This window comes from Tetrahymena thermophila, assembly GCF_000189635.1.
Source record: "Tetrahymena thermophila SB210 genomic scaffold scf_8254666, whole genome shotgun sequence".
In the NCBI taxonomy this organism is placed as follows: Eukaryota; Ciliophora; class Oligohymenophorea; order Hymenostomatida; family Tetrahymenidae; genus Tetrahymena; species Tetrahymena thermophila.
In genome coordinates, this window is record NW_002476433.1 from 480,845 (window position 1) to 499,064 (window position 18,220).

Here is an 18,220-nt window from a genome sequence, read left to right on the forward strand (position 1 = left end):
TTACTAAGAATTTTATTAAGAATATGAAGTAGTATTGGTCTCTTAATGGTAGATAATTTATTCATTTTTTTAGATCTATTTTTGTTGATCACAAAAAAATTGATATTATTAATCATATTCAATGTTAACATATTTATCAATTGAATCTTAATTATGTACCATTTAGTTTTGATATTGACCAAAATTATAATCCATATTTATTAATTTGTTTGTTGTTTTCTTATTTTTATTATTTGATTAATTATTTTTTGATTTTAATTATAAAAATTTGTCAGCTTTTAAATAATAAAAAAAATCAAAAGATCCTTCACATCCCCTGTATTTATCAAAATATAATCAAAAGTATTTTTAATAGATTATTAAAGTGTCGACATCAAATGAAAAATTGAAAATACTTTTAAATTTAATTAATTACTAAGGAAATAACTAGTCACTTAGTATCAATATTAATCCAACCTTTTGTTAAAGAAAGTATTTTATTAATGTTAATCTAAAATATTGAAAAGGTTCATTTTATTTTTTAAATGATAAATAAAATTATTATTTTTTAAAAAATATAAGTTTTCATTAAATGAGAAAGGCTTTGAATAATATAGTGTAAGATTTTTAAATTACTTCCATCAATAAATAATTTTACTTAGATTTATTAATTTCTTTAGAAAAACAATTAATAAATCTTACTAAAAATATTTTTCTGGTAGTAATTTAAAAATCTTACACTAGATTATTCAAAGCCTTTCTCACTTAATGAAAACTTATATTTTTTAAGAAACAATAATTTTATTTATCTTTTAAAAAATAAAATGAATTTTTTCAATATTTTAGATTAATATTAATAAAGTAATTACTTTAATAAAAGGTTCGATTAATATTTATAATAAGTAAATAATTATTCCCTTATTAATTAATTAATTAATTAATTAGATTTTTAAAAGTATTTTAAGTTTACACTTATTGAATTTAGAAAGAGACACTTTAATAGTCTATTAAATATATAGCAGATAAATAGAAGGGGATAGAAATATCTTAAGATTTTTTTTATTATTTAAAAGCTAAAAAATTTTTATAATTAAAATCAAAAAAGAATTAATCAAATAAAAAAAATAAGAAACCAACAAACAAATTAATAAATATGGATTATAATTTTTGTCAATATGAAAACTAAATGATAGATAATTAAGATTCAATTGATAAAGATGTTAACATTGAATATGATTAATATTATCAATTTTTTTGTGATCAACAAAAATGAATAAATTATCTACCATTAAGAGACCAACCTTACTTCATATTCTTAATAAAATACTTAGTAAAATTGTAAAGCTTGCTTTACATTAAAAATTATTAATGAAAAAAAAAACTTATCATTGAATATGATTAATAATAACAATTTTTTTGTGATCAACAAAAATAGATCTACAAAAATTAATAAATTATCAACCATTACTAGACCAAAGTTACTTAATATACTTAACAAAATTAGTAAAGTTGTAAAGCTTTCTTTACATTAAAATTTCTTGTAAATCACTAATTCTTATTCTTTATTTCGTAGTTTATTTTATAATTTATTAATACAACATACAATTCATTCTTTATTTTAAATTAAAATATTTTTTATTAACACTTATAATCCATTTTATTTAAATTAGATTTTTGAAAATTTTATTATTAATAAAACCTTTTTTATTTATATAAGTAAAAGAATAATTTTATTTATCTTTTAAAAAATCAAATGAAAGTTTTCAATATTTTAGATTAACATTAATAAAATACTTAATTTAATAAAAGGTTTGATTAATATCTATAGAGTGGCTTATTATTTCCTTTTTAATTATTTAGAGTTTGAAAATTATTTCTTATTGAATTTAGATGTAGGCACTAATTTGCCTATTGTTGATTATATTTAGATAAATAGAAGAGGATGTAAAGGTTCTTTTGATTTTATTTAAAAGCAGAAAAATTTTAATAATTAATTAATTTCAAAAAAATAATTAACCAAATAAAAAAGATAAGAAAACAAAAAATTAAAAAATATGGATTGTAATTTTGGCCAAGATCAAAACTAAATGATAGATAATTAATATTTAATTGAAAATCCTATTAACTTTGAGTATGATTAATCATATCAATTTTTTTGCGATCAAGAAGAATAGATCTGCAAAAAAGAATAAATTATCTACCATTTCTAGACCTAAGATACTTTCTATTTTTAATAACTCAATTTTGATCAAAAGTTACTTCTTCAAAACTTGCCTTCATTAAATCATGAAACATTTTAACTTAATTATTTTAAAATTTATATTTTCTACCTAAAGTTGTATTAGGCTCGCCAAATTGAATTTTTTTTACATGTTTTTTATTCTTTACATTAGTGTTATTAGGGTTTATAGTTTTTTTTGTGGTTTTAATTAGTATTTTCCTATCCATAGATTTATATTGCTTAATTACAATATTTTGATTGAGAAGGATTTTTATTTTCTTAAAACTTATTTTCATTAAAGTAGTGTTTACCAATTGTTTTTTATTTTCATTTTGAATAGATTGTTGTTAATTAAAGTTATTATTATAGTTTTAGATGAATTATTAATTATTTGAATTATTCTACTTGAGTTGTAAACAGTTTTAATCATTATTTTCATGCTAATTTACATGATCATCTTCATAGTTAGACAAACTTTAATTTTTAGGGTTTTAATTAATACAAATTACACTTTACTATCAGTAGCCTTAACTGTAATAAGCCATATTTACTATCTTGTGATAAATAGAGATGGCTATTCAAGTGTAGAGATATCATTTCATTATTATATTAAATCTAATGATTAAATTTATTTTCTCTTTAATAAGTACTACTCTTTGAATTAGTGTTCATAGAATGTTGATTTCAATAGTTTTATTAATCAAAGGAATCATAGTTATAATTGTCATAATGTTGCTCATTTTAGAAGGGAGAATTGTTTAATTCTAAATTTTCCCACCTGATGTAATAGATTCTCATATCTAGACTCAATTTAAAATTTAATCAAAACTAAAAAATATAAGATAAATCCTTTTGATGAAATAACAAGTAAATTATATATTTTATTAAAATAATTTCATTTTAAATTCTTAGAAAAAATGTTTATTTGATGATGAAGCTTACCTATTTAATTTATTATTATTCAGCCAGATATTTGAATATTTTATATTTGACACATTTTTTAATCTTAGATAAAATTAATTAATTATTCTTATTTATTTATTATGTATCTGGACGTCCAGATACAACAAAAATTAACATTATCCCACCCCCTAAATTTTTTTAGTATTATAATTTATTAAATTTATAAAATAAAAAGTTGCTGCGGGTGCTAAATTATGTATGCCCCTATGCCCCTACAACTTCTGATTTTTAAAGAATTAATTGTTTTCCTTGCAAGTATAATTATAAATATAAAGCATTTAACACTTATAAAGATTTTAATAAAGTGAGAGACACATATTTTTTAAGTTCTTCTCAATAATAAGAGACTCAAATAATTTTTCGCGCGTTAAATACTAGAATTAGTTATTATCAAATTATTATACATTATTTAATATACAAAAAACTCAAGATCAAATGATAAACACATAATATGAAATTATCATTTTATATTTATATACAGCTTTTAAACTGATTATAGTCAGCTGCAATTATTGTTTAAGTTCATTTACTTTATTTATTTTACTCTTCTTTTGAAAATTAATTTTACAAAAATTCTTTGCATATTTATTCAATATAAAATTGACATTAAATTAAGTAAAGAGAAAGTATAGTATTTAATATATTTTTGAATTCTAATAATTTAATTAGCTTAAGTTTATCAAATACAAAATCTTAAATATTTTGATCAGAAAATTTAGAATTTCCAGTTAGAAATGAATAAATACATATAAATAGTAGCAAAGAATAAGGAAATTTGATTTTAATAAAAGTATTTATAAAAAAAACAATTAATAAAAAAAATATTGAAGAAAACAGACACATGACGAGCTAGTCTTTTAATTAAATCTAAAGTTAATATACAGAAGTTTAACCATATCTATATGAAGACCAATAAAACTATGATACATTTTGCTAAAGTTAATATAATAACTAACCCTAACTTGGCTAACCATTAAAAATTGAAAAATAATAATCTATTGATCTTAAATTAGCATCAAATTCCTTATTTGATAATATAGAGACTCAATGCTCAACAAACAGCCATACAAAATTCTCATCGCAATTTTCTACAGATAATCACTAATCTGAATTCATCGAAGAAGAATTTAAAGTTTCATAATCAGAAGTAGATTGTGCCAAAAATGTTCATTATGTTGACCCAATTATTGAATTTTTGAAAGATCCTTTTGGCAACGAATTAATGTTACCAATGTTGGATTAAGAAAATAAAGATAAATTTGATGAATTGAACAACTCTTTTTAACCATAGTTTAACGATTTCTAAGCAGATGCTTAAACTAATTACTAATAACCATATAGTTCTAACTATCAAGACCAAACTTAATACTCACCTTTTCTAAATGAACCAAACATTGATTCTTTAGAATAATAACTTTCATAAGATCATCTAACCTCTAACATCTTTGATCAAAGAAATGGAGATTTACAAGAGCCTAGTAGTAATGTTATAGATAAGACAACACATTTGACTCCTAGGCAATAAAAAGTATATAAAAATAATCCAAACGCCTACCCTGATAAATTTTCTTGTAAGAAATGCCATAAATACTATAAGAATCATTCGGGTTTAACTAATCATGTAAGAATTAAACATTAAGGTTCAAAAACTTCAGAATGTTAACTTTAAAGAACCAAAATGGGTAGACCTAAAAAGAATAACAATGTTCAACTATGATAATAACAAAAATAATTATAATGATAATTTATTTAGTTAGTTAGCTTATTAAAATTATACATCTTTCTAACAGTTTATTTCATATTTATCATATAAATTAATTTTGAACAAATCTATTTTCTTCTTTATCTTCTACCAATAATTTTTTATATTATTTGATTAAAACAAATAACACTATAAAAAGTATTGCGTCTATAATAATTGAATTACTTATCATACAAATTATTAATATTGTAATTACTTATTTATATCAAGTAATAAAAAAAAGATAGAAAAATTTTTAGAAAAGAATGTTCTTCTTCCCTCTCCCCAAAAACTTTCTTACTTTTCTTAGGTATTAAATACTTTTAATTAAGGTATAAGTTTAAAATTATTTTAATCTATGATAAACAACTGTATGGTATATTAATAAATTATAAAATAAACTAAGAAATATAGAAGAGGATATAGTAATTTATAAAACATTTTAATAATTTAATTAATTTTATTATAATTTTAAATTCTTTTTTTAATGTATATTAATAAATATTAAATCAGATTTTATTATAAGTTATTAGTTAAAGTTTTTTAAAGAACGCTTTATTACTTTATTAAGAATATGAAGTAACATTGGTCTAGTAATGATAGATAATTTATTCTTTTTTGTAGATCTATTTTTCTTGATCACACAAAGATTGATCTTATTAATCATATTCAAAGTTAATATGGTTATCAATTGAATCTTAATTATCTATCATTTAGTTTTAATCTTGACCAAAATTACAATCCATATTTTTTAAAGCTTTCTTTTCTGTTTTTTTTTATTTGGTTTATTATTTTTTGATTTTAATTACAAAAACTTTTCCGCTTTTAAATAAAAAAAATCAAAATATATCTTCAAGCTTTATCTATCTATTTTATCTATCTATTTCCCTAAATATAATCAACTGTATTATTATCAATTTAATAACTGGAAATACAGTCACTCAGTATAAATGTTAATCCAACCTTTTATTTAAGTAATTATTTTATTTATGAGAATCTAAATATTTGAAAAGGTTCATTTGATTTTTTAAATGATAAATAAAATTATTTTTTCTTAAAAAATAAAAGTTTACATAAAGAACTATAAATTGAGAAAATGTGTAAAAAATTAATGAGAAATGCTTTGAATAATATAGTGTAAGGTTTCTAAATTGCATTCCTTCAATAAAAATTTTTATTTAGATTTTAATTGTTCTAAATTTTTATAAGATATAAAAAGATTAATACTATATTCATAATTAATTAGTTTGTTTGTGGTATTTATAAAAATATATTAGATTTTAATGTATATACATAATCAAGCTTTTTATAAAGCAAGATTTTGTTTAAAAAGTAATCCAAATAAAATATTTATTCGTATAGAAATATTTTTTGGGATCCTTAAACATAAAATCCTGGATTGTCTATTTTATTCAATATCAAAAAATTTTGATTTTTTTCTATTTTTTCTAATAATTATATCTTTAGATTAAAAAATGATTAAATATCAACCATTTATCAGAAAACAGGAGATTTAAATTACATATTCAAAATAGACAATAACTCAAAACTAATAACAATGGATAATAAACATTAAAGTAGCAAGCCAAAAAGCGATTAAAACTATACAATCTAATATGTTTTAAATTTATTTATTTAAAAAGATTTAGAAAGAGTATTTTACTAACCAATTAATTAATAATTTAATTTAGTCAAAACAACAAAATAACTACTACTCTTCTTAAAAATTTTATATAATTGACATCTCTTTAATTAGAGAAATGTACAAAAATTAGATATGTTAAACACTTTTAATTGTATGAATTAAAATAAATGAAAATGATTAATAAATTTTAAAAAAATATTACTGCTCATATATATATAATTTAGAAAAGCTTAGGTAATATAAATTTATTTTATTTAATAAACTAATAATTTTGCTCAATTTTATTGATTATTTCTAAATATAGGTTTTCTACCTAAAGTTGTATTAGGTTCCATTGATAATTCAGAAGTTTTACGACCAGGATGAAATTTTTTTACATGATTTGTGAGACCACTGTAGTTTTTATATCTTTTTATTTTGCATTCTTTACATTAATATTAGGGTTTATAGTTTTTTTTATCTTTTTAATTTGCGTTTTCCTATTCCATAGAATTCTGTTGCTTATTTACAATATTTTGATTGGATGAAAGATATTTGCCTTCTTGAAACTGGTTTTACATTTAGCTAGGGTTTGCCAATTGTTATTAATATTCATTTTGAATTTATTTTTGTTAAGTAAAGTTATTATTATAGTTTTAGATAAACTAATTATAATTTGAGTTATTCTACTCTTGATGTAAATAGTTTTAATTATTATTTTCGTGCTAATTTACATCATTTTCTTTGTAATTAAAAAAACTTGAATTTTTAGGGTATTGATTAATACAGGTTTAACTTTACTATTAGTAACCTTAGAAGTAGAAGTCTTAACTTTTTTAGCTATTGTTACTATCGCGTGATAAAGAGTTATTGCTATTCATATGCAAAGATGTGATTTCATTGGTAACTTAAATCTAACTATTATATTAATTTTCTATATAATAAGTACTATCCTATGAATTAGTGCCCATAGAATGTTGATTTTCATAGTTCTTTTAATCACCGGAATATTAATAGTCATTTTTAGTATACATTGTGTCATATTATTCCTCATTTTAGGAGGAAAAATCTTGTATTTCAAAATTTTCAAATTAGGACTAAAAATTTTAGTAGCTCATAGTTTTTTTTCTTTCTTTTAAATCTTTTTTATTAAAAAATATTATAATAAAAATCAAATTTTTGTGCTTTTTATATTATCCTTATGACGTAATAGACTCTCTTTTCTAGACGCAGTTTAAAATTTAATCAAAACTAAAAATTATGAGATAAATACTTTTGATGAAATAATAAGTAGGTAATATATTTTACTAAAGTAATTTCATCTTAAATTCTTAGAAAAATGATTATTTATTTGATTAAGTTTAATATGCCAAAAAAATTCTACTGTTTAATATTATAATTCAGGCAGAGTCAGAGTTGAATATTTTATATTGATACATTTTTTAATATAAGCTAAAATTAATTAATTATTTTTATTTATTTATTATGTATCTGGACGTCCAGATACAACAAACATTAACACTACCCCACCCCCAAAGTTTTTAGTATTATAAGATTTTTTTTAATTTTGCTAATTATTAAAAATTTCAAATTTTAATATTTGTCTTATAGGGTAATAAAACATTAAAATTTATGGTTAATTTTAAAATGAAATTTTCATCTATCAACATATTTGTTCATAAATTTTCAAGTAAAAATAAGTAAAATGATTCTATAATCACGAAATTGCTATTTAATACTATCAATTTTGCTGTAAATAAATAAAAAGTTATTAAATGATGAACGCAAAAACTATTATAATTATCTCTTTTTTTTTAAAGTCTGAAACTAATTATGAGAGTTATTCAATATCAAAATACATAAAAATTAAAAGATTCCTTTAATTGTCATTGATTAAATCTTTTTGTCAGCTTTTAATCAAATATTTTTCATTTTTAAAAAAGCATCATATTTTAAAGAGAGAAATAGGAATAGATTCAAAAGCGCTCTAATTTACATCAAGCCTAAAAATTGGTTATATAATATGGTTGGGTAATATACATGACTTTCTATTTTGATTAATTAAAATACATAAAAATTAAAAGATTCCTTTAAATGACGTTCATTACATCTTTTTGTCAGCTTTCAATCAAATATTTTTCATTTTAAAAAAGCATCATATTTTAAAGAGAGAAATAGACATAGATTAAAAAGCTCTTTAATTTACATCAAGCCTAAAAATTGATTATAAAAAATGGTCGGGTAATATACATAATTTTCTATTTTAATTAATTAAATACATAAAACTTAAAAGATTACTTTAAATGAAGATCATTACATCTTTTTTTCAGATTTAAATCAAATATTTTTCATCACATCATTTTTTTAAAGAGTTAGATAAACAAATATTAAAAGTTTTTTTAATTATATCAAACCTAAAAATTGATTATATAATATGATCAGGTAATATCATACATTAAATAATACACAATTTTTTATTTTAATTAATTAAATAAGCCCAAGAAATTTTATGATTTTCAAATTCTTGCTCAGCTTAAAAAATTAGATTAATTATGGTGTTTATTATTTTTAACTTATAGAAAATAAAATTAAAATTAAAATTATAAACTTAAAATTAAAAAGTAAACAAATCAAAACATTAAAAAAGAATTGCATAAAAATTAAAAAATAATTAATTTATTTATTTTTTATTTAATTTTGACTAGTAGTTTCTGAGCTACATAAAAAATACGCCGCAAATAGCAATAAAATAAACTAAAAAATATAGAAGAGGATATAGAAATTTACTAAATGTTTTAATAATTTAAACAATTTTATTATAATTTTTTTTTTAGTGTTTATTAATAAATATTCAATCAGATTTCATTATAAGTTATTAGTTAAAGTTTTTAATATCAAAATAAACTTTAAATTCAGTTTATAATGATTTTTAATTTAAAGAACTCTTTACATGGTTATTAAGAATTTTATTAAGAATATGAAGTAACATTAGTCAAGTAATGGTAGATGATTTATTCTTTTTTGTAGATCTATTTTTCTTGATCGCAAAAAAATTGATATTATTAATCATTATCTTTGTTAATATAGTTATCAATTGAATCTTAATTATCTACCATTTAAATTTGATCTTGACTAAAATTAAAATCCATATTTTTAATGAGTTCTTTTATTTTTTTTTATTTGATTTATTATTTTTTTATTTGAATTATTAAAACTTTTCAGCTTTTAAATAAAAAAAATAAAAATATTTTTTCATATCCTTTTGTATTTACCTTAATATAATCAAATATATTATTATCATAAATTAAGAGCGTCTATCTAAATTTAATAACTTGAAATACAATCACTCAGTACAAATGTTAATCTTACCTTTTATTATATTAATTCTTTTATAAAGGCTAATCTAAAATTGAAAAGTTTCATTTGATTTTTTAAAGATAAATAAAACTATTTTCTATTTTCATAAGTTTTCATGAAGTGAGAAATGCTTTGAATAAAATAATGTATAATTCTAAATTGTGTCCCTTCAATAAAAATTTTATTTAGATTAATAATTGTTTTTCTAAAATGAAATATTTTTAAAGTATATAAATAGATTAATACTATATTCATAATTAATGAGTTGTGGTATTTACAAAAAATATATTAGATTTATTTTGATTTATATAAATAATCAAACTTTTTATAAAGCAATATTATAATAAAATATTTTTACATTTTATGATATTTTTTGGGAACCTGAAATAGAAATACCAATTTATATATTTTGTTCATACGGACAGGCAAAGTTTGTAAGTGAAACAAAAAAAAATTGAATCTAAAAAAGAATTTTATTATATTTTCTTTTTCTTTTTATAATTAAGATTTTAGAATATTTAATTTAAAAAAATGATCAATACCAATCATTTTTATTGTGATCAGATAACTTAAATTACTTATTAAAAATAGACAATAACTCAAAACTAATTACAATTGATGATACGTATTAAAGGAGCAAACCAAAAAGCTAAAATTGTAGAATCTAATATGTTTTAAATTTATTCATTTAAAAAGATTTAAAAATAGTATTCTACTAACCAATTAATTTATCATTAAATTTAGTCAAAATATCATAACATCTTTTTGTCAGGTTTCAATAAAATATATTTTTCGTCTTTAAAAAAGTATCATATTTTAAAGAGATAAATACAAATTGATTAAAAAGTATTTTATGATTTCAGACCTTGATTTCGATTAATTTATTTTTACATAAATATGATACATAAAATCAATAAGGGAGCGATACAAAAATAGAACTTTCAATAGCGAATTTTTTTTGAAAATACAAAATCTTCTACACGTTTTTATTTGTATCTATCTGTATATAATTCACTAAAAATTTTAATATGTTTACAATTTATTTATTAAAATTATTTGTTTTAAACTTATTATTTGATTTTTATTGTAAATAAAATTTGATTCTTTTTTACTGCAAAGTTCGCATTTTTATCTTTTAATATTAGAATTTGATATGATATGTATTATATGTGTTTATGCGTATTTGAGTATTAATTAAGGAGGATTAATTACTTTGTTTGCATGGGCTTTACCAGACAATAAATTTTACATTTTAAAAAGATTTTAAACATGTTAAAAACTAATTTTTTAGTTAGTTTCCTTTGATAATAAGTAAATTTTATTTATTCTAATAAATTAGTGTGAGAGATGTGATAATTCTTATAAAGGTATTAAATAAAACTCTATATAAAATAGCTAAAACAAATATATATATAAATAATATAAAAAATATGATTTTATATTTAATTTCTTCAATTAAAAAGACAAGAATATATTTAAAATATATATACTGTAAATTCTCATTAATTAAGGTATTTTTTTCTTAAATTTTTTTTTTTTCAATTATGTATGAAATAATCTATTTAAAAAAGAATAATTTTAATCAAATTTAAAATAACTGAATAAATATATTTTATTTGAACTATTCCTAATTAAAAAAACCTAATTTATTAATAAAAAACAAATTATTTATTTTTAGAAGAATTAAAATCATAAGTTACTTTCTGGTTAAAAGTTAGACTCTTATTATCCTTAATCTGTAATAAATATTTTGCAAGTTGCATCATAACAACCTAAAGCTAAATATTTTCCATCAATTGTGAAAGAAAGTGGAGGATTCTAAGATATACTAAGCTAATTAAGTGCTTAAATTAATTTCTCACCTTTTTAAATATTGTAAATATCAAAGGAAGATTTGGCAGATAGTGCAAGAATAAAGTTACTATCACAAAAAAAGCAAATTTATTTTATTTCATCAAAAGCTTGAAAATTTTGTTTTATCTGAAAAACTTTTTCTACTTCTAATATTTATAAATGATTAGATTCACTCCATGCTAAATACTTACTATCATTTGAAATAACAACTTTCTATACACCTTCATCTTAATATTATTGAATTTTTTTAATAATTTTAAATTCATTTTTATAATCATAAATATTAATGAACTTTTAAGCAATTGCATAAAAATACTTTTCATTTTGGAAAAATCCGATTTTTTTAATTTATCCTATTTATAAATCTTTTATATTTAAAAGTTCAAATTATTTTTTAATATCCCAAATTTTTAATTCATATGTTGAAACTGTAACTAAATAATCATTTGTTAAATCCATAGATTAAATATAATAAATATCAGCATTGATACTTTTAATAAGACTAAAACCATCTTTTGTATTCCAAATCTTTAAAGTTTTGTCTAATGAGGTGGTAATCAAATAATTACTATCTTTAGAAAAAGCAATCAAATTGACTTCATCAGTATGATCTTTGATTTAATGTAAAAATTAAAAACCATTGTTAATGTCCCAAATTTTGCACAATCTATCTGATGAGCTAGTTGCAAAATACTTCTAATCATTTGAAAAAGCTATACTTAAAATTTGTTAAGTATGTTTTTATTTTTAGTCGAATTCTTCAAAATAGTTTTATAAATTCCATATATTTAGTGAAGACTCGTCTGTATTATTTGAATTAGTAACTAGATATTTACTGTCTGGTGAAAATATTGCTACAGATGCTTTCACTTAAATTCTACTTTCTAACTTAAAATTGCACTGTACATTAAAAATTTGGCAAAAAGAATTATCAGAAAAGCAGGCTGCTAGATGCTTGCCATCTTAAGAAAAAGAAATCGATATAATTGGACTAACATTATTATTTATTGTGATTAAATGCTCATAATCTTTTAAAATATTCAATATTTTAAGGCTTTTGTCAATAGAAGCAATTGCTAAATAATTTTGACTGTAAGAATATTAAATACAGCTAATTTATTCAGAAAATAAATCAATAGTTTTGACTACAAATTAATTAGATAAATTGATGATTTTACAAGTTTTATCATCATTAGCTGTTGCTAAGCTCAAATCTCTTTTAGATATATCCATAAATAAAACAGAATTTATTGTGTTAATAAGATGAAATTTATTTTTCATATCCCAAACCTAGCAAGTTTTATCAGCAAAACTTGTCACAATATATTAGCAATCAAATGAAAACCCAATATTTAAAATTTCATGATGAGTGGCTATTTGTATGATTAATTAAAAATCGTTCTCTGAGTCCCAAATACTGAATGTTCTATCAGTTGATCCAGTTGCTAGATACTAAGAATTATTAGAAAAAACAGCACATTTAACTTCGTTATTATGGGCTTCTATGATTTTTAAGAGCTAATACTCTTTTTGTGCATCCCAAACTTTAAAATTCTTATCTTCATATGCAGCTACTATATATTTATTATTCGGTGAGAAAGTTATAGAATTTATTCTAGCCTTTCTCTAAAAATTAAAAGCTATTTCAAATAAACTGTTATTTTATTTGCTACTCCATACTTAGAAATACTCGCTATTAAAGCTCAAAATATGTTAATTATCAAATGAGAGTAATACACTATCAATTGGGTGCACACTTGTACTGAATTAAGCAAAAATTTAAAAGTTATTTTCAATTTCTAAGATCTTTATGATTGAAACTTCTAAGTAATAGCTAACAATTAAATATCTACTATCTTATGAGAATGAAGCTGATCCAAAATTGTATAAGCTTTTAATATTTTTAATAACATTTAATGAGTCTAGACTATATATTTATATTTGCTTTAGAGAACAAGAAACAATTATATTTCTAATTTAATTGAATAAAATAAGGATAATTTCATCACTTTAAATACTTTTTTTAAATTTAAATTATTATTCTATGTCATAAAAATAGATTTATTTATCAAAATAAGAAACAGCCAATTTTTCATCAATATAGCAATGACTTCCCTAAATAAATATTTTTTGAAAACCTGATTAAATGTTTCCATAAAGTTTATCTTAATCTTGCAAACACAGGAAATAATATTTTCCATTTGTAGAAATATGAATAATTTATAAATTAAATTTTTAAATTGATAAAATCTCTAAATTAATTGGATTTATTTCAAATATTGTGTTTTATGATGTTATTAAAAGGACATCATTTGACAGCAATTTTACTTGTTGAATTTAATTATTTTTGTTCACTTAAATTAACCTTTTTTTTTATAAGTGCTCAAATTTATTGTTTTAGATAGAAAAAACATTAATATAGCCTGTTCGTCCAACTGTAATTAATTTTTTTAGATAAAAAACAGCGCTTTTAAATGAAAAAGTACTGCTTGTATCAAAAACATTTTGGTAGGTTGAAAACATAGCATTTGAAGTGTTAGAAGAAAGAACTTAATATTGATTATCTGTTTAAAGGAAAGCATTACTCAGATTACAGTATTCAAATGAAATATCCTTTCTTTTGTTAAAATCGAGAAAAGCTTTTGAAAAAGAACATTAAAAGAATTTAAGACCAGAAAATGAAAGCTTTGAATAAAATAAGACGGAAAGTAAATTAGATGCTCCAACATCTATTTTGCTAACATCATATATACTTTATATTTTTGATCTCTTAATATACTGAATCAATCTATTTGTCATTTAAATATTTTAGTTATTAAAATTCTACTAAAATTCTTTGGAAAGTATTTCATTTTGTAACATTTAAAATAATCTAAGTAAAATTTATTTTTCAGATTAATTTTTACCAGGATTGATTAAAGCTTTTAAGTTAATACTAAAACTTTCTAATTCTTCAATAGAGAGTTCACAAATATTATCTTGATATTTTTAGAAATCGTATATCATGGCTCTAGCGACAAAATATTCAAAGAAAGCTCGATGTTTAAAATATATTTAATTGTTTTTCTAGTTTATAACTAATTCTTTTTACAAAAAGTTTTCTAAACTTTATCTAAAACTTTTCTTATTAATTTCATCTAAAAATAGAATTTGTTCATAAATTTTGTCTAATTATAATCTACTATTTTCAATTTTTAAAATTTTATTTGATGTAGAAGTATTTGAAAATATTTTTATAGCAATATGCTAAAAGAAAACAAAATAAATGTCAGCTAAATCTTCTATTATTTTTTTATCTTAGCAAATAATATTTACTTATTTCACAAAATCAGCTGCTTATTATTGGAAAATTGAATAAAAGTAAATCTCAAAAATATCATTTTGATTTTAAATATTATTCAGAATACTTTTTAATTAGCTCTTATCTTTATCTATAATTGATTTTAAAAATAATTAAAGATTTAAAGGTAAAATAAGCAATTTTCTTATTCTTTTTTCTTCTAAAGCAATATTTAAAGAAGATATTATATCATCTTAATATTTATCTTTGTTATCTTTTATTTAATAAAGGCATAATTTTTTAATAAAATCTATTACATCATTTATGCTAAATTGACTTAATTTAATAATAGAATAATTTAAATTAACTAATAGCTTTCGTTAATCGTCATTATTAATATTAAAATAGAAATCAATTTGATTTCTACTAATTTTTTATATTGTGATGCACATTATAAATGAAGTATTGCACCATTCGTCAAGTTTAAATTTGGAAAAAATTAAAGACAATTCACTCTATTATTCATCATAATTATCAAATATAATCAGCTTGTGGATATTACTTTATTTAAGTTGTTAAATTGATAGATGATCTAAATTTTATTAAATCAAATAGTTTTCAAGAGAAGGATTTAGAATGTCTAAATCATTACAATTGATTACTATTTAAATAATATTAAGCTACTTATCAAATATTTTAATTTCTTTCATTAATTGAATTTACAACATTTAAATAAGTGTAGATTTTCCAAATCCTTCTTTTGCTAAAATGATTAAAATTTTATTCGATGATTAATTTTTAGAACTTGCAGAAATACTATTTTAAATATTTTTATCACCATTTTTAATAAAACCTTGTATAATGAAATCTATTGTATTAACATTTTAAGATTTGTTAAGATTTTTGAAAATTTAATTAAATTCTGAATTACAGTCTAATAATTAGGAGCTTTAATTAATGTAAATATTTTAAATTTAATCCAAAGTCTTATCAATAAAAATTTTTTTAAATATCTTCTATCTTATCTCTAATTCCCATAGTTCAATAAATTTAGAGTGAATTTTACTTTCAAAATCTTAAAAATCAAAGATTTAACAGTTTCCTTAGTTTAAATTTTATTTTATAGTGTTTGTGTCTGATTATTTTATTTTGCTTTAAGAATATTAAATGACTTTGGTTGCAAAATTGTTTTAATCATTTAAAGTTTATTCTTTTAATTTATTTACAAATTATTTATTTTATAAGTAAATAAGAGCTACTTCCTATTAATTTAAAAATCTAAATACAATATCTAACCAGAGATCGTCATTTTCAATATTTTTTACTATATTACAGTAGTCAAGAAGAATTTAGTTAGATAAAATAATCTATGTTAAATCGTCTACATAGAAAGTAGAACAAAATTTAATTTTGGAAGAATTATTATTTATATGAATCTAAGATTATAAAATTTCAATAAATAACTTAATTTTGCTATTATTATTTAGTTTATTAAAATCTTAAAATTGCAAATTATTTTCAAATTATAAAATCTATATTATTTTTTCTAACACCCTAATAATTTAAATTAGAAAATAATTAAGTAAGGTAATTTCTACTTAGCATTGACTATATCGGATAAACTATTCTATATAAAATATTAACTCTTCTTCCTCTTAAATTCCAAATATTTGTCCAAATTTTTAGTATTTTAAAATCCATATAAAAGATATTTAACTTAAAATATCATTCTTTGAAATTTACTCAAGTAAATTTTCTCTATTTTTATCTTAACTTTATACTGATAAAACATATTCATTGATAGATGCTATATGAGGATATTAATAAGTTTTTATACTTTAATCTTCCCTTTTCAATTACTTCATCATTATCTACTTTACTAGCTATTTAATTTCTTAAAATTAATTATTATCTCCTTAAAATTCTTCTTCATTGTTTTAAATAAAAAATTGCAAAAAATCAAACATTGTTCCAATATCTCTGCATGAAAATATTTGACTGTTCTCTTATAAATAGTCCAAAAACTCTTAAATAACACCTCTAACTTCTATATATTCAATTTTCAAATCTTTGTTTTCAATCGTTAATATATATATTAATAATATGTTAGTCATTTAAATTAAAAATGCTTTGTAAGATTAGATGTTAAAAATTATATCTACTTTGAACTTAATAAGACAATTTTAGAAAATATTTTTTATTTCTGACACTTGTTCATTGGAGTTTATGATATGACTTATATGACATTCATTTTATATTTTCTTATAAAAGAAATCTTTAAATTCTTTGATGATATTAGGATCATTTATTTCTCCTTCTAATTCAAAAAACTTGTTTAAAATCTTATTTTCATTTTAACTCTTATTGATTTTTTCTTAAGCTATAATGTAATCTTAAATATTCCCTTTTTCTTATTTGTTTTCATTTATTTCACTTTGCAACTAAGTTTATCTGCTACAGCACTATCCACCACCTAAAATTTTATCATTAAAACAGCTAAAACTTTGATTTTGTTAAAAAGAAAATCTATAAAGATACTAAATCGCTTTATTTAAATTCTTTTTCATCAAATTTAATAACTTTTAGACCTAAATTTATGTTAGATTAAGAATATGTGATTAATTCTACAAGTTTAAACCACTATTCAAGTTCATAAATTTATTAGCTGAATACATAATATTTATTAATATTTTGTTATTTCCAGCTTTTTCTTTACTTTTAAAGGTCATATTTTATTTGTTATTCTAACTTTAAGTGATAAAGATTCTTGATAATCCTTTATATTTATATATTTCCATTATTTAGTTGTTTTCTTTAATGTTTATTTCATCTTAAACTAATTTTAAATTTCATAAATAGTTAATATTTTATATTTCAAAATAAAATATTTCTAAAATTAATTAATTTTAAATTATTAGTATAATATGTATTTTACTTTTATTGTGAATAACCATTTTTGTTAATCTTTTTATTGATCTTAAAGATCAAATTTTTTGTTATATTTTTTATATTTAAATAAAAAAAAAATAAAGACTAAAAATTAATTTGATTGATTGATAACAAAAAAGAAATCTTTCTTTAATAAATATACAAATCATATTTTTTATTTAACTTTGTTTTTTTTGAACAGTTTGTAACAAAATATTCTATGAATTATTTATCTTTTAAGTAAGATATTATACATTTTCAGTGATCCCCAAA

At 19.6% G+C, this 18,220-nt stretch overlaps 4 protein-coding genes across 4 annotated transcripts; 1 reads left to right on the plus strand and 3 right to left on the minus strand. All coding sequences in view use genetic code 6, as the record gives it.

Annotated features, from left to right (window-relative positions):
- Positions 1 to 3,947: 3,947 nt before the first annotated feature.
- Positions 3,948 to 4,880, plus strand: TTHERM_00405360 (zinc finger, C2H2 type family protein; the record flags this gene model as incomplete). The annotated part of the gene is made up of 1 exon (XM_001014112.2): positions 3,948 to 4,880. The coding sequence occupies exon 1, from the start codon at positions 4,005 to 4,007 to the stop codon at positions 4,878 to 4,880; it is 876 nt and encodes a 291-aa protein (XP_001014112.1). The 5' UTR covers positions 3,948 to 4,004.
- A 1,944-nt stretch (positions 4,881 to 6,824) lies between these two features.
- TTHERM_00405370 (zinc finger, C2H2 type family protein) lies at positions 6,825 to 7,679 on the minus strand (the record flags this gene model as incomplete). Its single annotated transcript, XM_001014113.2, has 1 exon — positions 6,825 to 7,679. The coding sequence occupies exon 1, from the start codon at positions 7,644 to 7,646 to the stop codon at positions 6,825 to 6,827; it is 822 nt and encodes a 273-aa protein (XP_001014113.2). The 5' UTR covers positions 7,647 to 7,679.
- Positions 7,680 to 11,574: 3,895 nt separating this feature from the next.
- Positions 11,575 to 14,745, minus strand: TTHERM_00405380 (WD domain, G-beta repeat protein; the record flags this gene model as incomplete). Its single annotated transcript, XM_001014114.2, has 2 exons — positions 11,575 to 13,630; positions 14,519 to 14,745. The coding sequence occupies 2 exons, from the start codon at positions 14,743 to 14,745 to the stop codon at positions 11,575 to 11,577; spliced, it is 2,283 nt and encodes a 760-aa protein (XP_001014114.2).
- Positions 14,746 to 16,471: 1,726 nt separating this feature from the next.
- Positions 16,472 to 17,133, minus strand: TTHERM_000405389 (hypothetical protein; the record flags this gene model as incomplete). Its single annotated transcript, XM_012797239.1, has 2 exons — positions 16,472 to 16,517; positions 16,571 to 17,133. 2 exons carry the CDS (start codon positions 17,131 to 17,133, stop codon positions 16,472 to 16,474), a joined length of 609 nt encoding a protein of 202 aa, XP_012652693.1.
- Positions 17,134 to 18,220: the final 1,087 nt, after the last annotated feature.